Source organism: Oncorhynchus keta, chromosome 22 (genome assembly GCF_023373465.1).
Source record: "Oncorhynchus keta strain PuntledgeMale-10-30-2019 chromosome 22, Oket_V2, whole genome shotgun sequence".
Lineage (NCBI taxonomy): Eukaryota > Metazoa > Chordata > Actinopteri > Salmoniformes > Salmonidae > Oncorhynchus > Oncorhynchus keta.
In genome coordinates, this window is record NC_068442.1 from 52,726,698 (window position 1) to 52,749,288 (window position 22,591).

The 22,591-nt window shown below is 47.2% G+C and overlaps 1 protein-coding gene across 2 annotated transcripts in view; it reads left to right on the top strand.

Annotated features, from left to right (window-relative positions):
* Window positions 1-22,591, top strand: part of crocc2 (ciliary rootlet coiled-coil, rootletin family member 2) — a 207,308-nt gene that overhangs the window by 108,490 nt on the left and 76,227 nt on the right. For both annotated transcript variants that reach the window (XR_008075929.1, XM_052475603.1), the window contains exons 17-19: window positions 170-400; window positions 13,888-14,081; window positions 17,250-17,377. Coding sequence is in view for 1 of the 2 variants with exons in the window: in XM_052475603.1 (XP_052331563.1) it covers window positions 170-400; window positions 13,888-14,081; window positions 17,250-17,377 (553 nt within the window). In the remaining variant the exon portion in view is untranslated. The remainder of the gene's footprint in view (window positions 1-169; window positions 401-13,887; window positions 14,082-17,249; window positions 17,378-22,591) is intronic.

The window sequence follows — 22,591 nt, forward strand, 5'->3', positions numbered from 1 at the left end:
GAGGAGGAGGTGAGTTGAGGAGGAGGTGAGGTGAGGAGGAGGTGAGGTGAGGAGGAGGTGAGGTGAGGAGGAGGTGAGGTGAGGAGGAGGTAGTGAGGTGAGGAGGTGAGGTGAGGAATCACAAAAACATTAAATGAGATGGATCCAAGATGATTGCATGTGGTTCCAGATCGAGGGTGAGAAGGCGGAGCTAGGTGAGCGTCGTCGGGAGGCGGAGGTGGAGAGGGCTTCGGCCAGGGAGGAGATGGGGAGGCTGCAGCAGGAGCTCCAGGACCTGACCGCTGACAGACGGTCCCTGGAGAGCTCCTATAGCCTCCTGCAGGAAACCAACCAGAGACTGGAGGCTGAACTGGCACTGCTGCAGAGGGAGAACAACCAAATCCTGGAACAGCATGCACAGGTCAGGCTCAGACCTCCTCTTGATCCTCCCTCCTTTCCTCCCTATCTTCTTCTTCTCAGCCCTCCCTCCTGCCTTTCCTCCGTCCTCCTCATCTTCCCTCGGTCATCCCTTCATTCCCCTCCCTCTCTCCCTCTCTCCTTCATCCCTACCTCCCTTCCTCCCTATCTTCTTCTTCTCAGCCCTCCCTACCTCACTCCCTCCTGCCATTCCAGTGTCCTCCTCATCGTCCCTCAGTCATCCCTTCATTCTCCTCCCTCTCTCCTCCCTCCACCTCCCACCCCCTCCCTCCTCCTTCCTCCCCATCCACCTAAGGGAGTCACACCACTAGTGATTCACAGCTCTGAGCAGCTTTATGGGTCTCATTGTCACATTAAAACCCAATAGGAGATATTGGATCCATCTGCCTTGGTACTCAACACCTCTTTCTCTGACTCCGATGTGAATCTTGGCTCTGTAATGTGTTTTATGAGGAACATGGGAGAGGGGAGGCAGGGGATCCTCGTGTACGCATGTGAGCTGGAAAGGATAAATAGATATTACAGACATGTAACATCGAAGCAGAAGGGGATGAGTGAAAGAACCAATAAATTAGCGCCTGTACGGCTGTACACTGAACCTGTACCACTCTTTCCCTCCTCCTAATCCCAATCCCAGAGTTTTCCTGTTCTGTTTCCTCTCAGCAACATTAGAAATCATTCCATTTGACTGTTTTATTAGAATAGAACTCTGTGTTGATAGAGAGAATGTTCACGATTGTTCACGAACATTCCATCTGGACAAATCCCTTCCAAACATTATCCGATAATTTATCTGAGATAAGCTACGACACTACATCACTTTCTGCTTGTTGTTTTATAGCTCTTATTTGGGAGCAATTCACACTCTTAATATTGGTCTATGGCTTCCTTTTCGTATTTAGCTAATGAGAGGCTGTAATACATCCTGCGATTTAATATTTAGTTTGTTCATTTCCCAAAAACAAATGGCAATCATTATTGGTGTTCAAACAGTACTTGAATTCCATTTAGTTCATTTTTTTTTGTAAGCCCAATGCGTTGTTTCTCTAGAGAGAAATCCAATAATTCCCAGGACAAATCTATGTGGCGTGTTGGGCTGAAGGGAGTTGTAGTTTTCTTTCTTTCTTCTTTGTGATAGGAGGCTGTATTTTGACCTCCGGATGAAAAGGGTGCCCATAGTAAACTGCTTGTTACTCAGGCCCAGAAGCTAGGATATGCATATAGATTGGTAGATTTGGAGAGAAAACACTCTAAAGTTTCTAAAACTATTAAAATAATGTCTGTGAGTATAACAGACCTGAAATGGCAGGCGAAACCCCGAGGACAATCCATCCCCCCCAAAAAAACAAATTAATCCACTGTCACCTTTATAATAGGGCGAAATCAGTCCCACTGATCCTCAAGAAGGTTTAAACAAATATTTAACCGTGTTCAGCGCAGAAACGTGTTAATTAACTACAATGACCATAATCCATTGCGCTCAGAGAGGAAAGAGGTTTCACTCTCGCCAAAATCTGTCCAAATGAAACCCAATATGTTTCTATGTGCTTAGCTTGGTCCTCAGCTTGTCGCCTGCCTTCCCTTCCTTTGGGACTCCCATTGTTAGGGCGGACACATGAGCATCTCCTCATTACATACAGATCTCTGGACAGATACACTTTCACGCCTTCTGCGTTACATAAGAGAGGAATATACACAACAAGTCGGAAACAGAAACTGTTTCTGGAAGTTTACCTTATCTACGTTGAAGAACTAGTATAATGATTTAGTCAGTCAGCTCTCCACATATCTCTAGTTAGGCTAGCTAAATAGGATGACTGATACAGTACACTGGTTACTACTGCCTGGCTGACAGCTACTGTCTGGCTGGCTGGCTTACTGCTACTGTCTGGCTGGCTGCTACTGCCTGGCTGACTGGCTGCTACTGCCTGCCTGGCTGACTGGCTGCTACTGCCTGCCTGGCTTACTACTACTGCCTGGCTGACTGGCTGCTACTGCCTGGCTGACTGCTACTGTCTGGCTGGCTGGCTTACTGCTACTGCCTGGCTGACTGCTACTGCCTGGCTGACTGCTACTGTCTGGCTGGCTGGCTTACTGCTACTGCCTGGCTGCCTGGCTTACTGCTACTGTCTGGCTGGCTGGCTTACTGCTACTGCCTGGCTGACTGTCTGCTACTGCCTGCCTGGCTTACTGCTACTGTCTGGCTGGCTGGCTGGCTTACTGCTACTGTCTGGCTGGCTGGCTGGCTTACTGCTATGTTCTGGCTGGCTTACTGATACTGCCTGGCTGCTACTGCCTGGCTGTATGACTGCTACTGCCTGGCTGGCTGGCTGGCTGCTACTGCCTGGCTGGCTGGCTGCTACTGCCTGGCTGGCTGCCTGGCTGGCTGCCTGGCTGGCTGGTTGCTACTGCCTGTCTGGCTGGATGGCTGATACTGACTGGCTGGCTGCTACTGCCTTCATGGCTGGCTGGCTGCTACTGCCTGGTTGGCTGGTTGCTACTGCCTGCCTAGCTGGCGGGCTGCTACTGCCTGGTTGGCTGGCTGCTATTGGCTGGCTGGCTGCTACAGCCTGGTTGGCTGGTTGCTACTGCCTGCCTAGCTGGCGGGCTGCTACTGCCTGGTTGGCTGGCTGCTACTGCCTGGCTGGCTGCTACAGCCTGGTTGGCTGGCTGCTACAGCCCAGCTGGCTGGCTGCTACTGGCTGGCTGGCTGGCTGCTAATGGCTGGCTGGCTGCTACTGCCTGGCTGGCTGGCTGCTCTTGCCTGGCTGGCTGGCTGCTACTGCCTGGCTGCCTGACTGTCTTGCTGGTTGCTACTGCCTGGATGGCTGCTACTGCCTGGCTCGCTGGCTGTCTTGCTGGTTGCTACTGCCTGGCTGGCTGCCTGCCTGGCTGCTACTGCCTGGCTGGCTGGCTGCTACTGTTTGACTGCCTGGCTGTCTTGCTGGCTGCTACTGCCTGGCTGCCTACCTGGCTGGTTGCTACTGCCTGTCTGGCTGGATGGCTGATACTGACTGCCTGCCTGGCTGGCTGCTACTGCCTGGCTGGCTGGCTGCTACTGTCTGACTGCCTGGCTGTCTTGCTGGCTGCTACTGCCTGGCTGCCTACCTGGCTGGTTGCTACTGGCTGGCTGGCTGCTACTGCCTGTCTGGCTGGATGGCTGATACTGACTGCCTGCCTGGCTGACTGCTACAGCCTGGCTGACTGCTACTGGCTGGCTGGCTGCTACTGGCTGGCTGGCTGGCTTACTCTACTGTCTGGCTGGCTGCTACTGCCTGGCTGGCTGACTGCTACTGTCTGGCTGGCTTACTGCTACTGCCTGGCTGCTACTGCCTGGCTGTATGACTGCTACTGCCTGGCTGGCTGGCTGCTACTGCCTGGCTGGCTGGCTGCTACTGCCTGGCTGCCTGGCTGCTATCTTGCTGGTTGATACTGCCTGGATGGCTGCTACTGCCTGGCTGGCTGGCTGTCTTGCTGGCTGCTACTGCCTGGCTGCCTACCTGGCTGGTTGCTACTGGCTGGCTGGCTGCTACTGCCTGTCTGCCTGGATGGCTGCTACTGCCTGGCTGGCTGGCTGGCTGGCTGGTTGCTACTGCCTGGCTGGCTGGTTGCTACTGCCTGGCTGGCTGGCTGGTTGCTACTGCCTGGCTGGCTGTCTTGCTGGCTGCTACTGCCTGGCTGGCTGTCTTGCTGGCTGCTACTGCCTGGCTGGCAGATTATTATTTGAAGGAATAAAATATTAATATACAAAGAAAATGTTCTACCATAGTAATTTCATGTTTTTCTTCTGATATCGACCCAATGTGGAATAGTTTCCATGTTTAGGCTTTGTAACGTAATTATTTCATATTATATTTCATTATCAAAACCGAAATCCAAAATATTATTATTTTTAACGAATCGAACCAAAACTGATCTGACTTCAAAAATACCTAATTGCTCACTACCCCCTATTCCCTACATAGTGCACTACTTTAGACCAGAGCCCCTATTCCCTATATAGTGCACTACTTTAGACCAGAGCCCTATTCCCTATATAGTGCACTACTTTAGACCAGAGTCCCTATTCCCTATATAGTGCACTACTTTAGACCAGAGCCCTATTCCCTATATAGTGCACTACTTTAGACCAGAGCCCTATTCCCTATATAGTGCACTACTTTAGACCAGAGTCCCTATTCCCTATATAGTGCACTACTTTAGACCAGAGCCCTATTCTCTATATAGTGCACTACTTTAGACCAGAGCCCTATTCCCTATATAGTGCACTACTTTAGACCAGAGTCCCTATTCCCTATATAGTGCACTACTTTAGACCAGAGCCCTATTCCCTATATAGTGCACTACTTTAGACCAGAGTCCCTATTCCCTATATAGTGCACTACTTTAGACCAGAGCCCTATTCCCTATATAGTGCACTACTTTAGACCAGAGCCCTATTCCCTATATAGTGCACTACTTTAGACCAGAGCCCTATTCCTTGTATAGTGCACTACTTTAGACCAGAGTCCCTATGGCACCCTATTCCCTATATAGTGCACTACCTCTGCTCTGGTCAACAGTAGTGAACGGTTTTGTGAATTTGAGGCCTGGCATGTCAGGAAATGGTCTTTTCCACTCAGCAGGGAAAACTCTAGAATTACAGGGTAATATTATGATATCCTGCATTGCGAGAGGTTACCACGGCAACGTCCCAAATGGCACGCTTGTTCCCCAGTGCACTGCTTTTGACCAGGGTGCCAATAGGGGCTCGGGTTAAAAGCAGTGCACTATGTAGGGAATATAAAAGGAATGGGGAAGAGAGTATTTGGCATTACAGGCCATGATTTTTTTTTTACCCTGGAGCCTCAACATAAACTCTCTGATTGACGGGCAATATCCCGTTTTTTATTTACATTTTTTTTATGTTACTGCGTGATATAGGATTACCGTACGGTGAATAATAATTTAGATCTGGTGAACGTTTGACCCTCTCCTTCCCTAATCGGAAAGCCTGGTGTCGTCTATGGACAAACACAGCACACACAAAAAAGAAGGGGGTCAGGTTATTGTCATGAATCTTGTTCTGAAGGCATATATATATATATATATGCAGAGTTGTAACTAGCTGGCACAGATACAAATTTCAATAAAATCTGCATGTTAGACCTAACCTTAACGTTAACCGCAACCACACTGCTAACCTTAGATTAAGCTAGCATTTTGTTTTCATTCATTTTTATGATTTTTTTGTAATGTGACGGTATGGCTTCATGACACTAGTTTGACCCTACAGTGTACAAACCCAGAGAAGATGCCATGCCATATTATCCTAGAACATTGAAAACGCATCTCACACATGCTTATATATTAGTTATTATGTACATTATGTCTCTTTCTACTGACAAATTAAATTTTTAAACATTTCACTGTAACATTCTACACCTGTTGTATTCGGCTCATGTGACAAATTAAATTTGATTTGATTTTTTTAAATATATACAGTGCATTCACAAAGTATTCAGACCCCTTGACTTTTCCCCCATTTCGTTACATTACAGCCTTATTCTAAAATGTATTAAATGGCTTTTCTCCCTCATCAATCTACACACAATACCCCATAATGACATCACAATACCCCATAATGACATCACAATACCCCATAATGACATCACAATACCCCATAATGACAAAGCAAAAACATATATATATATTTTTTTGCAAATGTATTACAAATAAAAAACTGAAATATCAAATGTACATAAATATTCAGACCATTTTTACACAGTACTTTGTCCTGTATTTTTGGCGTCTCCCCCATTCCTCTCAGCTGATCCTCTCAAGCTATGTCAGGTTGGATGGGGAGCGTTACTGCACAGCTATTTTCAGATCACTCCAAAGTTCAATCGGGTTCAAGTCCGGGCTGGGCCACTCAAGGACATTCAAAGTCTCCCGCGTTGCCTTGGCGGTGTGCTTAGGGTCAATGCCCTGTTGGAAGGTGAACCTTTGCCCCAGTCTGAGCAGGTTTTCATCAAGGATCTCTCTGTACTTTGATCTTTTCATCTTTCCTTCCATCCTGACTAGTCTCCCAATCCCTGCAGCTGAAAAACATCCCCACAGCATGATGCTGCCACCACCATGCTTCACCGTAGGGATGGTCCCAGGTTTCCTCCAGATGTGACGCGTGGCATTCAGGCCATAGAGTTCAATCTTGGTTTCATCAGACCAGAGAATCTTGTTTCTCATGGTTTGAGAGTCTTTAGGTGACTTTTGGCAAACTTCAAGTGGGCTGTCATGTGCCTTTTGCTCTCTACCATAAAGGCCTGATTGGTGGAGTGCTACAGAGATGGTTGTCCTTCTGGTAGGTTCTCCCGTCTCCACAGAGGAACTCTAGAGCTCAGTCTGAGTGACCATCGGGTTCTTGGTGACCTCCCTGACCAAGGCTCTTCTCCCCTGATTGCTCAGTTTGGCCGGGTGGCCAGCACTCAGAAGAGTCTTGGTGGGTCCAAAATTCTCCATTTAAGAATGATGGAGGCCACTATGTTCTTGGGGATCTTCAATGCTGCAGAAATGCTTCTTCAGATCTGTGCCTCATCACAATCCTGTCTCGGAGCTCTACAGACAATTCCTTCGACCTCATGACTTGGTTTTTGCTCTGACATGTACTGTCAACTGTGGGACCTTTATATAGACAGGTGTGTGCCTTTCCAAATCATGTCCAATCAATTGAATTTGCCACAGGTAGACTCCAGTCAAGTTGTAGAAACATCTCAAGAATGATCAGTGGAAACAGGATAAACCTGAGCCCGATTTCTAGTCTCATAGCAAATGGTCTGAGTACTTATGCATTCATTACCCTAAGTTTGTAAAAGCTTTGGTTTCATGCATGTTAACATTAGAAGCCTACTCCCTAAGTTTGTTTTACTCACTGCTTTAGCTAATCTGCCAACCTGGATGTCTTAGCCACGTCTGAGTCCTGGATTGGGAAAACCACCAAAAACTCTGATATCTCCATCCCTAACTATAACATTTTCCGCCAAGATAGAACTGCCAAAGGGGGCTGTGTTGCAATCTACTGTCTTACTATCCAGGTCTGTACCCAAACAATTCGAGCTTCTGCTTCTAAAATTCACCTTTCCAGAAAGTCTCTCACCGTTGCCGCTTGCTATAGACCACCCTCTGCCCCAGCTGTGCCCTCTACACCATATGTGAATTGATTGCCCCCCATCTATCTTCTGAGACTGTGCTACTAGGTGACCTAAACTGAGACATGCTTAACACCCCGGCCATCCTACAATCTAAGCTTGATGCCCTCAATCTCACACAAATGATCAATGAACCTACCAGGTACAACCCCAAATCCGTAAACACGGGCACCCTCATAGATATCATCCTAACTAATTCGCCCTCCAAATACACCTCTGCTTTTTTCAATCAAGATCTCAGCGATCACTGCCTGCATCCGTAATGGGTCTGCAAACAAACAACCACCCCTCATCACTGTCAAACGCTCCCTAAAACACTTCTGCTATCAGGGGTATCCTGGAATGACATTGACCTCATCCCGTCAGTAGATGATGCCTGGTTATTCTTTAAAAGTGCCTTCCTCACCCTCTTAACTAAGCATGCCTCATTCAAAAAATGTAGAACTAGGAACATATATATCCCTTGGTTCACTCCAGAGCTGACCAGCATAAAAACATCCTGTGGCGTTCTGCATTAGCATCGAATAGCCCCCGTGATATGCAACTTTTCAGAGAAGTTAGGAACAAATATACACATGCAGTTAGGAATGTGCATCCTGTAGTACAAACTCAAAAGTTCTGGGATACTGTAAAGTCCATGGAGAATAAGAGCCTCCCAGCTGCCCACTGCGGCTAGGAAACACTGTCACCACCGATAAATCCACTATAATTGAGATTTTCAATAAGCATTTCTCTATGGCTTCATGCTTTCCAGCTGGCTACCCCTACCCCGGTCAACTGCCCGGCACCATCCACAGCAACCCGCTAAAGCCCCCACCATTTCTCCTTCACCCAAATCCAGATAGCTGGTGTTCTGAAAGAGCTGCTAAACTGACCATCCTACCGATCCTTGACTTCGGCGATGTCATCTATAAGATAGCCTCCAACACTCTACTCAAAAAATTGGATGCAGTCTATCACAGTGCCATCCGTTTTGTCACCAAAGCCCCATACACTACCCACCACTGCGACCTGTACGCTCTCGTTGGTTGGCCCTCGCTTCATTCTCGTCTCCAAACCCACTGGCTACAGGTCATCTACATGTCTCTCCTAAGTAAAACCCCGGCTTATCTTAGCTTACTGGTCACCATAGCGGCACCTTCTCGTCGCAAGCGCTCCAGCAGGTATATCTCACTGGTCACCCCCAAAGCCAATTCCTCCTTTGGTCGCCTTTCCTTCCAGTTCTCTGCTGCCAATGATTGGAACGAACTGCAAAAATCACTGAAGCTGGAGACTCATATCTCCCTCACTAGCTTTAAGCACCAGCTGTCAGAGCAGCTCACAGATCACTGCAACTGTACATACTGTAGCCCATCTGTAAACAGCCCATCTATCTACCTCATCCCCTACTGTATTTATGTATTTATCTTGCTCCTTTGCACCCCAGTATCTCTACTTGTACACTCGTCTTCTGCACATCTATTCACTCCAGTGTTTAAATTGCTAGATTGTAATGGCCTATTTATTGCTCTTACCTCATTTGCACATATTATATATACTTTTTATTTTTATTTCATTTAAATTTCTACTGTATTTCTACTGTGTTATTGACTGTATGTTTGTTTATTCCACGTGTAACTCTGTGTTGTTGTTTGTGTCGCACTGCTTTGCTTTATCTTGGCCAGGTTACAGTTGCAAATGAGAACTTGTTCTCAACTTGTCTACCTGGTTACATAAAGGTGAAATAAAATCAATAAAAACCACTGTCGGTGTTGGTGGACCATTTCAGTTTGTCTGTGATGTGCCTAGAAATTTAAAACTTTCCACCTTTTACACTGCTGTCTCTTCTATGTGGACAGGGGGCTTCTCCCTCTGCTGTTTCCCGAAGCCCACGATCATCTCCTTTGTTTTGTTGACATTGAGTGAGAGGTTGTTTTCCTGACACCACACTGAGGGCCCTCACCTCCTCCCTGTAGGCTGTATCGTCGTTGTTGGTAATCAAGCCCACTAAGCAGCTGAAGAAATGTAGTTTGGCAGCCAAAACCCCAACAAAATGTTACAGATGCACAATCGAGAGCCTCATGTCACAGTCTGGTACGGCAACTGCTCCGCCCTCAACCGTAAGGCTCTCCAGAGGGTGGTACGGTCTGCACAACGCATCACCGGGGGCAAACTACCTGCCCTCCAGGACACCTACACCACCCGATGTTACAGGAAGGCTATAAAGATCATCAAGGACAACAACCACCCGAGCCACTGCCTGTTCACCCCACTATCATCCAGAAGTCAGTACAGGTGCATCAAAGCTGGGACCGAGAGACTGAAAAACAGCTTCTATCTCAAGGCCATCAGACTGATAAACAGCTTCTATCTCAAGGCCATCAGACTGTTAAACAGCTTCTATCTCAAGGCCATCAGATCGTTAACAGCTTCTATCTCAAGGCCATCAGACTGTTTAACAGCTTCTATCTCAAGGCCATCAGACTGTTAAACAGCTTCTATCCCAAGGCCATCAGACTGATAAACAGCTTCTATCTCAAGACCTTCAGACTGTTAAACAGCTTCTATCTCAAGGTCATCAGACTGAAGAACAGCTTCTATCTCAAGGCCATCAGACTGTTAAACAGCTTCTATCTCAAGACCTTCAGACTGTTAAACAGCTTCTATCTCAAGGTCATCAGACTGAAGAACAGCTTCTATCTCAAGACCATCAGACTGTTAAACAGCTTCTATCTCAAGGCCATCAGACTGTTAAACAGCTTCTATCTCAAGGCCATCAGACTGTTAAACAGCTTCTATCTCAAGGCCATCAGACTGATAAACAGCTTCTATCTCAAGGCCATCAGACTGGTCATCAGCTTCTATCTCAAGGCCATCAGACTGGTAAACAGCTTCTATCTCAAGGCCATCAGACTGTTAAACAGCTTCTATCTCAAGGCCATCAGACTGATAAACAGCTTCTATCTCAAGGCCATCAGACTGTTAAACAGCTTCTATCTCAAGGCCATCAGACTGTTAAACAGCTTCTATCTCAAGGCCATCAGACTGTTAAACAGCTTCTATCTCAAGGCCATCAGACTGATAAACAGCTTCTATCTCAAGGCCATCAGACTGATAAACAGCTTCTATCTCAAGGCCATCAGACTGTTAAACAGCTTCTATCTCAAGGCCATCAGACTGATAAACAGCTTCTATCTCAAGGCCATCAGACTGATAAACAGCTTCTATCTCAAGGCCATCAGACTGTTAAATAGCTTCTATCTCAAGGCCATCAGACTGTTAAACAGCTTCTATCTCAAGGCCATCAGACTGATAAACAGCTTCTATCTCAAGGCCATCAGACTGATAAACAGCTTCTATCTCAAGGCCCTCAGTCTGTTAAATAGCTTCTATCTCAAAGGCCATCAGACTGTTAAATAGCTTCTATCTCAAGGCCATCAGACTGTTAAACAGCTTCTATCTCAAGGCCATCAGACTGTTAAACAGCTTCTATCTCAAGGCCATCAGACTGTTAAACAGCTTCTATCTCAAGGCCATCAGACTGTTAAACAGCTTCTATCTCAAGGCCATCAGACTGAAAAACAGCCACCACTAAATCAGAGAGGCTGCTGCCTACATGGAGACCCAATCACTAGACACTTTAAATAATGCCACTTTAATAATGTTCACATATCTTACATCACTCATATCACATGTATATACTGTATTTTAAACCATCTACTGCATCTTGCCGATGCCGCTATGTCCACGTTCTCATTCCCCCTTTTAGATGTGAGTGTATTAGGTCGTTGTTGTGGAATTGTTAGATTACTTGTTAGATATTACTGCACTGTCGGGAACTAGATGCACAAGCATTTCACTACTACACTCGCATTAACATCTGCCAACCATGTGTATGTGACCACTAACGATTTGATTTGACTTTAAACAAGTATTTCTGTTTTCAATTTTTTTATTAATCTGCAATAATGTCTTGAACCCTGTTTTCGCTTTGTCATTGTGAGGTATTGTGTGTTGGAAAATGTTTTTATGTAATCAATTTTAGAGTTAGGCTGTACTTTACTGAACACTTTACGAATGCACTGTTTCTGTGTCAGTTAGCAGGTCAGTCTGTGGTTGTGATGTCTCTGTGTCAGTTAGCAGGTCAGTCTGTGGTTGTGATGTCTCTGTGTCAGTTAGCAGGTCAGTCTGTGGTTGTGATGTTTCTATGTCAGTTAGCAGGTCAGTCTGTGGTTGGTGGTTGTGATGTTTCTGTGTCAGTTAGCAGGTCAGTCTGTGGTTGTGATGTTTCTGTGTCAGTTAGCAGGTCAGTCTGTGGTTGTGATGTCTCTGTGTCAGTTAGCAGGTCAGTCTGTAGTTGTGATGTGTGTCAGTTAGCAGGTCAGTCTGTGGTTGTGATGTTTCTGTGTCAGTTAGCAGGTCAGTCTGTGGTTGTGATGTGTGTCAGTTAGCAGGTCAGTCTGTGGTTGTGATGTTTCTATGTCAGTTAGCAGGTCAGTCTGTGGTTGGTGGTTGTGATGTCTCTGTGTCAGTTAGCAGGTCAGTCTGTGGTTGTGATGTTTCTGTGTCAGTTAGCAGGTCAGTCTGTGGTTGGTGGTTGTGATGTTTCTGTGTCAGTTAGCAGGTCCCTGTCAGTCTGTAGTTGTGATGTTTCTGTGTCAGTTAGCAGGTCAGTCTGTGGTTGTGATGTCTCTGTGTCAGTTAGCAGGTCAGTCTGTGGTTGTGATGTCTCTGTGTCAGTTAGCAGGTCAGTCTGTAGTTGTGATGTTTCTGAGTCAGTTAGCAGGTCAGTCTGTGGTTGTGATGTCTCTGTGTCAGTTAGCAGGTCAGTCTGTGGTTGGTGGTTGTGATGTCTCTGTGTCAGTTAGCAGGTCAGTCTGTGGTTGGTGGTTGTGATGTCTCTGTGTCAGTTAGCAGGTCAGTCTGTGGTTGTGATGTCTCTGTGTCAGTTAGCAGGTCAGTCTGTGGTTGTGATGTCTCTGTGTCAGTTAGCAGGTCAGTCTGTGGTTGTGATGTCTCTGTGTCAGTTAGCAGGTCAGTCTGTGGTTGTGATGTCTCTGTGTCAGTTAGCAGGTCAGTCTGTGGTTGTGATGTCTCTGTGTCAGTTAGCAGGTCAGTCTGTGGTTGTGATGTTTCTGTGTCAGTTAGCAGGTCAGTCTGTGGTTGGTGGTTGTGATGTTTCTGTGTCAGTTAGCAGGTCAGTCTGTGGTTGTGATGTTTCTGTGTCAGTTAGCAGGTCAGTCTGTGGTTGTGATGTCTCTGTGTCAGTTAGCAGGTCAGTCTGTAGTTGTGATGTTTCTGTGTCAGTTAGCAGGTCTCTCTGTCAGTCTGTGGTTGTGATGTTTCTGTGTCAGTTAGCAGGTCCCTGTCAGTCTGTGGTTGTGATGTCTCTGTGTCAGTTAGCAGGTCAGTCTGTGGTTGTGATGTCTCTGTGTCAGTTAGCAGGTCAGTCTGTGGTTGTGATGTCTCTGTGTCAGTTAGCAGGTCAGTCTGTAGTTGTGATGTTTCTGAGTCAGTTAGCAGGTCAGTCTGTGGTTGTGATGTCTCTGTGTCAGTTAGCAGGTCAGTCTGTGGTTGTGATGTCTCTGTGTCAGTTAGCAGGTCAGTCTGTGGTTGTGATGTCTCTGTGTCAGTTAGCAGGTCAGTCTGTGGTTGTGATGTCTCTGTGTCAGTTAGCAGGTCAGTCTGTGGTTGGTGGTTGTGATGTCTCTGTGTCAGTTAGCAGGTCAGTCTGTGGTTGTGATGTTTCTGTCAGTTAGCAGGTCAGTCTGTGGTTGGTGGTTGTGATGTCTCTATGTCAGTTAGCAGGTCTCTGTCAGTCTGTGGTTGTGATGTCTCTGTGTCAGTTAGCAGGTCAGTCTGTGGTTGTGATGTCTCTGTGTCAGTTAGCAGGTCAGTCTGTGGTTGTGATGTCTCTGTGTCAGTTAGCAGGTCAGTCTGTGGTTGTGATGTCTCTGTGTCAGTTAGCAGGTCAGTCTGTGGTTGTGATGTCTCTGTGTCAGTTAGCAGGTCAGTCTGTGGTTGTGATGTCTCTGTGTCAGTTAGCAGGTCAGTCTGTGGTTGTGATGTCTCTGTGTCAGTTAGCAGGTCAGTCTGTGGTTGTGATGTCTCTGTGTCAGTTAGCAGGTCAGTCTGTGGTTGTGATGTCTCTGTGTCAGTTAGCAGGTCAGTCTGTGGTTGGTGGTTGTGATGTCTCTGTGTCAGTTAGCAGGTCAGTCTGTAGTTGTGATGTCTCTGTGTCAGTTCGCAGGTCAGTCTGTGGTTGGTGGTTGTGATGTCTATAACGTGTCCCTGTGTTTATACCCAGGTTAATAAGCAGGTCCAGTCCTTGTCTGACCAACTGACTTCCAGCCGTAGAGAGCTGGACAGCAAGGCTGTGGCCCTGCAGAGGGCCCATCATGACAGAGAGGATGTGGCCAAGGACAAGGCCAGTCTGGGGGTCCAGCTGACTGCCGTTGACCGCAGGGCATGGGGCCTGGAACAGGAGTTGGCGATTCTCAGGTAAGGCAGTGTGTGTTTGGGTGTGGGGAGGGAGGGAGCGAGTGTGGTTACGTGGGTCTGGTTCTTTCTTGTGCACAACGGTACCATAGCGTGTGTCGTTGTGTAACAAGACGTTTCAGGTTGGGTTTTATTGACGGAGTATACCAACCGTGGTCCATTGAATTTCACTGCTTCATGTACCTATAGGGTTTCAACGGTCCTATTTTCAGAGCCCTCTTTACCAAACTGTGTGTGTGTGTGTGTGTGTGTGTGTGTGTGTGTGTGTGTGTGTGTGTGTGTGTGTGTGTGTGTGTGTGTGTGTGTGTGTGTGTGTGTGTGTGTGTGTGTGTGTGTGTGTGTGTTATTGTACTGCAGCAGATGTAAAATGAACTTCTCTCTCTCTCTCTCTCTCTCTCTCTCTCTCTCTCTCTCTCTCTCTCTCTCTGTCGTTCTCTCTCTCTCTCTCTCTCTCTCTGTCGTTCTCTCTCTCTCTCGCTGTCTCTCTCTGTCGTTCTCGCTCTCAATTCAAATCAATTCAATTCAAGGGGCTTTATTGGCATGGGACAGACATGTTAACATTGCCAAAGCAAATTAAGTAGATGAAATCTAATTGTGTTGCTGTCCTGGGGCTCTTTGCAGTCTGTTTGTGTTTGTGAACAGAGCCCCAGGACCAGCTTGCTTAGGGGACTCTTCACCAGGTTCATCTCTCTGTAGGTGATGGCTTTGTTATGGAAGGTTTGGGAATCGCTTCCTTTTAGGTGGTTGTAGAATAAGTTTATTTTCTGGATTTTGATAATTAGTGGGTATCGGCCTAATTCTGCTCTGCATGCATTATTTGCTCTGCATGCAGAGTCTTCATTTGGTGTTTGTCCCATTTCGTTCTTGGTTGAATTCTTGGTCACAACCATAAAGGGCAATGTGTTCTATAACTGATTCAAGTATTTTTAGGCAAATGTATGTATAGTTTTTTGGGCAACGGTATCTGGACCTTTTCTGGTACACCATAATTTTGGTCTTACTGAGATTCACTGTCAGGGCCCAGGTCTGTCAGAATCTGTGCAGAAGATCTAGGTGCTGCTGTAGGCCCTCCTTGGTTGGGGACAGAAGCACCAGATCATCAGAAAACAGTAGAGATTTGACTTCAGTGTGATGTAGGGTGTGGCCGGGTGCTGCAGACTGTTCTGGTGCCCGCGCCAATTCATTGATATATATGTTGAAGAGGGTGGGGCTTAAGCTGCTTCCCTGTCTCACCCCACGGCCCTGTGTGAAGAAATGTGTGTGTTTTTTGCCAATTTTAACTGCACACTTGTTGTTTGTGTACATGGATTTTATAATGTCGTATGTTTTACCCCCAACACCACTTTCCATCAGTTTGTATAGCAGACCCTCATGCCAGATTGAGTCGAAGGCTTTTCTGAAATCAACAAAGCATGAGAAGACTTTGCCTTTGTTTTGGTTTGTTTGTTTGTATACATGAATACATGGTCTGTTGTACGGTAATTTGGTAAAAAGCCAATTTGACTGAGGAAATGTATGAGTCTGCTGTTAATGATAATGCAGAGGATTTTCCTGAGGTTACTGTTGACGCATATTCCCACGGTAGTTATTGGGGTCAAATCTGTCTCCACTTTTGTGGATTGGGGTGATCAGTCCTTGGTTCCAAATATTGGGGAAGATGCCAGAGCCGAGGATGATTTCAAAGAGTTTTAGTATAGCCAATTGGAATTTGTTGTCTGTATATTTGATAATTTCATGAAGGATACCATCAACACCACGGGCCTTTTTGGGTTGGAGGGTTTGTATTTTGTCCTGTAGCTCATTCAAGGTAATTGGAGAACCCAGTGGGTTCTGGTAGTCTTTAATAGTGGATTGTAAGACCTGTTTTTGACTATGTTTTGGTTGTTTGTTCTTTGTTATTGAGGCAAAAAGATTGGAGAAGGTTTACCCAGACATCTCCATTTTGGATAGATAATTCTTTGTGTTTTTGTTTGTTAGGTATTTTCCAATTTTCCCAGAAGTGGTTAGAGTCTATGGATTCTTCAATTACATTGGGCTGATTTCTGACATGCTGTTCCTTCTTTTTCCGTAGTGTATTTCTGTATTGTTTTAGTGATTCACCGTAGTGAAGGCGTAGACTCAGGTTTTCTGGGTCTTTATGTTTTTGGTTGGACAGGTTTCACCAATTTCTTTCTTAGGTTTTTGCATTCTTCATCAAACCATTTGTCATTGTTGTTGATTTTAAGTTTTCTGTTCGACATTTATAGATTTGATAGGGAAGTTGAGAGGTCAAATATACAGTTAAGATTTTCTACTGTGATTTTGCTGTGGTCTGATAGAGGTGTCAGTGGGCTGACTGTGAACGCTCTGAGAGACTCTGGGTTGAGGTCAGTGATAAAGTAGTCTACAGTACTACTGCCAAGAGATGATCTGTAGGTGTACCTACCATAGGAGTCCCCTCGAAGCCTACCATTAACTATGTACAGACCCAGCGTGCTATGTTGTCGTAGTTGTGTCTAGGGGGGCATATGGGGGAGGGAATGCTGTCACCTCCAGGTAGGTGTTTGTCCCCCTGTGTGCTGAGGGTGTCAGGTTCTTGTCCAGTTCTGGCATTTAGGTCGCCACAGACTCGTACTGGGCCTAGAAATGATAGATTTACCCCTCCAGGATGGAGAAGCTGTCTTCGTTAAAGTATGGGGATTCTAGTGGGGGGATATAGGTAGAACACAGGAGGACATTTTTCTCTGTTAAGATCATTTCCTTTTGAATTTCTAGTCAGATGTAAAATGTTCCTGTTTTGATTAATTTAATAGAGTGGGTTCTGCACTTTATCAAATTAGCATACCCCCTGAGTCTCTTCCCTGTTTCACACCTGGTAGTTTGGTGGATGGGACTACCAGCTCTCTCTCTCTCTCTCTGTCATTCTCTCTCTCTCTGTCATTCTCTCTCTCTCTCTCTCTCTCTCTCTCTCTCTCTCTCTCTCTCTCTCTCTCTCTCTCTGTCGTTCTCTCTCTCTCTCTGTCATTCTCTCTCTCTCTCTCTCTCTCTCTCTCTCTCTCTCTCTCTCTCTCTCTCTCTCTCTCTCTCTCTCTCTCTCTCTCTCTCTCTCTCTCTCTCTCTCTCTCTCTCTGTCGTTTTCTCTCTCTCTAATTCAATACATGCTTAATTCTCTCTGTATGTGCTGTCTGTCAGAGCAGAGAAGGAGTCTCTAGAGACGTGTGTCTTTGAGGGCCAGGAGCTAGTGTCCTCTCTGGAGGGGGAGAGGAACCGACTGGAGGTGGAGCGAAGCGCCCTAACGATGGCTAACGAGGACCTGACGCGTGAGTACAAACACACCCACGTGCTGTCCTCCTGCTGTCCTCCTGCTGTCCTCCTGCTGTCCTCCTGCTGTTCACCTGCTGTCCTCCTGCTGTCCTCCTTCTGTCCTCCTGCTGTCGTCCTGCAGTCCTCCTGCTGTCCTCCTGCTGGCTGTTCACCTGCTGTCCTCCTGCTGTCCTCCTGCTGTCCTCCTGCTGTCCTCCTGCTGTTCACCTGCTGTCCTCCTGCTGTCCTCCTGCTGTCCTCCTGCTGTTCACCTGCTGTCCTCCTGCTGTCCTCCTGTTGTTCACCTGCTGTCCTCCTGCTGTCCTCCTGCTGTCCTCCTACTGTCCTCTGGCTGTCCTCCTGCTGTCCTCCTGCTGTTCACCTGCTGTCCTCCTGCTGTCCTCCTGCTGTCCTCCTGCTGTCCTCCTGCTGTTCACCTGCTGTCCTCCTGCTGTCCTCCTGCTGTCCTCCTGCTGTCCTCCTGCTGTCCTCCTGCTGTCCTCCTGCTGTCCTCCTGCTGTTCACCTGCTGTCCTCCTGTTGTTCACCTGCTGTCCTCCTGCTGTCCTCCTGCTGTCCTCCTACTGTCCTCTGGCTGTCCTCCTGCTGTCCTCCTGCTGTCCTCCTGCTGTTCACCTGCTGTTCTCCTGTTGTTCACCTGCTGTCCTCCTGCTGTCCTCCTGCTGTCCTCCTGCTGTCCTCCTGCTGTCCTCCTGCTGTCCTCCTGCTGTCCTCCTGTTGTTCACCTGCTGTCCTCCTGCTGTCCTCCTGCTGTCCTCCTGCTGTCCTCCTGCTGTTCTCCTGTTGTTCACCTGCTGTCCTCCTGCTGTCCTCCTGCTGTCCTCCTGTTGTTCACCTGCTGTCCTCCTGCTGTCCTCCTGTTGTTCTCCTGTTGTTCACCTGCTGTCCTCCTGCTGTCCTCCTGCTGTCCTCCTGCTTTCCTCCTGCTGTTCACCTGCTGTCGTCTGTGCCCCTATCCCCCCTCACCTCTATCTCTCTCCTCTATATCTTTCTCTCTCTCCTCTATATCTTTCTCTCTCTCTCCTCCATCTCTCCTCTCCCTCTGTCAATTCAATTCAAGGGGCTTTATTACCATGGGAAACATGTGTTAACGTTGCCAAAGCAAGTGAAATAAATAATAAACAAATGTGAAATAAACAATACAAAATGTACAGTAAACATTACACTCACGAAAGTTCCAAGAGAATAAAGACATTACGAATGTCATATTATGTATATATACAGGGTTGTAATGATCTACAAATAGTTAAAGTACAAAAGGGAAAATCAATAAACATAAATATGGGTTGTATTTACAATGGTGTTTGTTCTTCACTGGTTGCCCTTTTCTCGTGGCAACAGGTCACACATCTCGCTGCTGTGATGTCACACTGTGATGTCACCCTGTAGATATGGGAGTTTATCAAAATCGTGTTTATTTTCAAATTCTTTGTGGATCTGTGTAATCTGAGGGAAATATGTCTCTCTAATATGGTCATACATTTGGCAGGAGGTTAGGAAGTGCAGCTCAGTTTCCACCTCATTTTGTGGGCAAGTTGCACATAGTCTGTCTTCTCTTGAGAGCCATGTCTGCCTACGGCGGCCTTTCTCAATAGCAAGTTTATGCTCACTGAGTCTGTACATAGTCAAAGCTTTCCTTAAGTTTGGGTCAGTCACAGTGGTCAGGTATTCTACCACTATGTACTCTCTGTTTAGGGATGAGTAGCATTCTAGTTTTTGTTAATTCTTTCCAATCTGTCAAGTAATTATTTTTTTGTTTTCTCATGATTTGGTTGGGTCTAATTGTGTTTCTTTCCTGGGGCTCTGTAGGGGGTGTTTGTGTTTGTGAACTGAGCCCCAGGACCAGCTTGCTTAGGGGACTCTTCTCCAGGTTCATCTCTCTGTAGGTGATGGCTTTGTTATGGAAGGTTTGGGAATCGCTTCCTTTTAGGTGGTTGTAGAATTTAACGTCTCTTTTCTGGATTTTGATAATTAGTGGGTATCGGCCTAATTCTACTCTGCATGCATTATTTGTTGTTCTACGTTGTACACGGAGGATATTTTTGCAGAATTCTGCGTGCAGAGTCTCAATTTGGTGTTTGTCCCATTTTGTGAATTCTTGGTTGGTGAGCGGACCCCAGACCTCACAACCATAAAGGGCAATGGGTTCTGCAACTGTTCAAGTATTTTTATCCAGATCCTAATTGATATGTTGAATTTTATGTTCCTTTTGGTGGCATAGAATGCCCTTCTTGCCTTGTCTCTCATATCGTTCACAGCTTTGTGGAAGTTTCCTGTGGCGCTGATCTTTAGGCCGAGGTAGGTATAGTTTTTTGTGTGCTCTAGGGCAACAGAGTCTAGATGGAATTTGTATTTGTGGTTCTGGCAACTGGACCTTTTTTGGAACGCCATTATTTTTGTCTTACTGAGATGTACTGTCAGGGCCCAGGTCTGACAGAATCTGTGCAGAAGATCTAGGTGCTGCTGTAGTCCCTCCTTGGTTGGGGACAGAAGCACCAGATGGTCAGCAAACCGTAGACATTTGACGTCAGATTATAACTACCGGAGTTACACAGTACTGTTGAAACGTATATCTATCTACTTGCTATGGGCGTCACTGTTATTAGCTTCATGAATCGACATTTGGACCAGCCGATGTCAGCCCCATGAGCATGCTGAGTCTGACAGCCCAGTGGGTCGATGACGATTTTGTACTGGGGAAAACCAACTTGGTTAAGAATGTGCTGGTTCTCATATCGCTGCTGGCATTTCAATGGCCATTTCAAGGACCGCTACTTCTTTAACAGGCATTATCTCTTTACTGTGTCGCCACCATGCTCGATGCTAGGTACAAGGACCGCTACTTCTTTAACAGGCGTTCTCTCTTTACTGTGTCGCCACCATGCTCGATGCTAGGTACAAGGACCGCTACTTCTTTAACAGGCATTCTCTCTTTACTGTGTCTCCATCATGCTCGATGCTAGGTACAAGGACCGCTACTTCTTTAACAGGCGTTCTCTCTTTACTGTGTCACCACCATGCTCGATGCTAGGTACAAGGACCGCTACTTCTTTAACAGGCATTCTCTCTTTACTGTGTCGCCACCATGCTCGATGCTAGGTACAAGGACCGCTACTTCTTTAACAGGCGTTCTCTCTTTACTGTGTCGCCACCATGCTCGATGCTAGGTACAAGGACCGCTACTTCTTTAACAGGCGTTCTCTCTTTACTGTGTCGCCACCATGCTCGATGCTAGGTACAAGGACCGCTACTTCTTTAACAGGCATTCTCTCTTTACTGTGTCGCCACCATGCTCGATGCTAGGTACAAGGACCGCTACTTCTTTAACAGGCATTATCTCTTTACTGTGTCGTCACCATGCTCGATGCTAGGTACAAGGACCGCTACTTTGATGCAGACAAGAAGCAGGGTTTACATGAAATGTTACATACACAGCTGGACAAGATGGAAACGGACACAGTGACAGTGAAGCACCGAGGAAGAGAGGACACGGACAGACAGAGCTGGACAAGATGGAAACGGACACAGTGACAGTGAAGCACCGAGGAAGAGAGGACACGGACAGACAGAGCTGGACAAGATGGAAACGGACACAGTGACAGTGAAGCACAGAGGAAGAGAGGCCACGGACAGAGAGAGCTGGACAAGATGGAAACGGACACAGTGAAGCACCGAGGAAGAGAGGACACGGACAGACAGAGCTGGACAAGATGGAAACGGACACAGTGAAGCACCGAGGAAGAGAGGCCACGGACAGACAGAGCTGGACAAGATGGAAACGGACACAGTGACAGTGAAGCACCGAGGAAGAGAGGACACGGACAGACAGAGCTGGACAAGATGGAAACGGACACAGTGAAGCACCGAGGAAGAGAGGACACGGACAGACAGAGCTGGACAAGATGGAAACGGACACAGTGAAGCACCGAGGAAGAGAGGACACGGACAGACAGAGCTGGACAAGATGGAAACGGACACAGTGAAGCACCGAGGAAGAGAGGCCACGGACAGACAGAGCTGGACAAGATGGAAACGGACACAGTGACAGTGAAGCACCGAGGAAGAGAGGACACGGACAGACACAGCTGGACAAGATGGAAACGGACACAGTGAAGCACCGTGGAAGAGAGGACACGGACAGACAGAGCTGGACAAGATGGAAACGGACACAGTGAAGCACCGAGGAAGAGAGGACACGGACAGACAGAGCTGGACAAGATGGAAACGGACACAGTGAAGCACCGAGGAAGAGAGGACACGGACAGACAGAGCTGGACAAGATGAAAACGGACACAGTGAAGCACCGAGGAAGAGAGGCCACGGACAGACACAGCTGGACAAGATGGAAACGGACACAGTGAAGCACCGTGGAAGAGAGGACACGGACAGACAGAGCTGGACAAGATGGAAACGGACACAGTGAAGCACCGAGGAAGAGAGGACACCGACAGACAGAGCTGGACAAGATGGAAACGGACACAGTGAAGCACCGAGGAAGAGAGGACACGGACAGACAGAGCTGGACAAGATGAAAACGGACACAGTGACAGTGAAGCACCGAGGAAGAGAGGACACGGACAGACAGAGCTGGACAAGATGAAAACGGACACAGTGACAGTGAAGCACCGAGGAAGAGAGGACACGGACAGACAGAGCTGGACAAGATGGAAACGGACACAGTGAAGCACCGAGGAAGAGAGGCCACGGACAGACACAGCTGGACAAGATGGAAACGGACACAGTGAAGCACCGTGGAAGAGAGGACACGGACAGACAGAGCTGGACAAGATGGAAACGGACACAGTGAAGCACCGAGGAAGAGAGGACACGGACAGACAGAGCTGGACAAGATGGAAACGGACACAGTGAAGCACCGAGGAAGAGAGGACACGGACAGACAGAGCTGGACAAGATGAAAACGGACACAGTGACAGTGAAGCACCGAGGAAGAGAGGACACGGACAGACAGAGCTGGACAAGATGGAAACGGACACAGTGACAGTGAAGCACCGAGGAAGAGAGGACACGGACAGAGAGAGCTGGACAAGATGGAAACGGACACAGTGACAGTGAAGCACAGAGGAAGAGAGGCCACGGACAGACAGAGCTGGACAAGATGGAAACGGACACAGTGACAGTGAAGCACCGAGGAAGAGAGGACACGGACAGACAGAGCTGGACAAGATGGAAACTGACACAGTGAAGCACCGA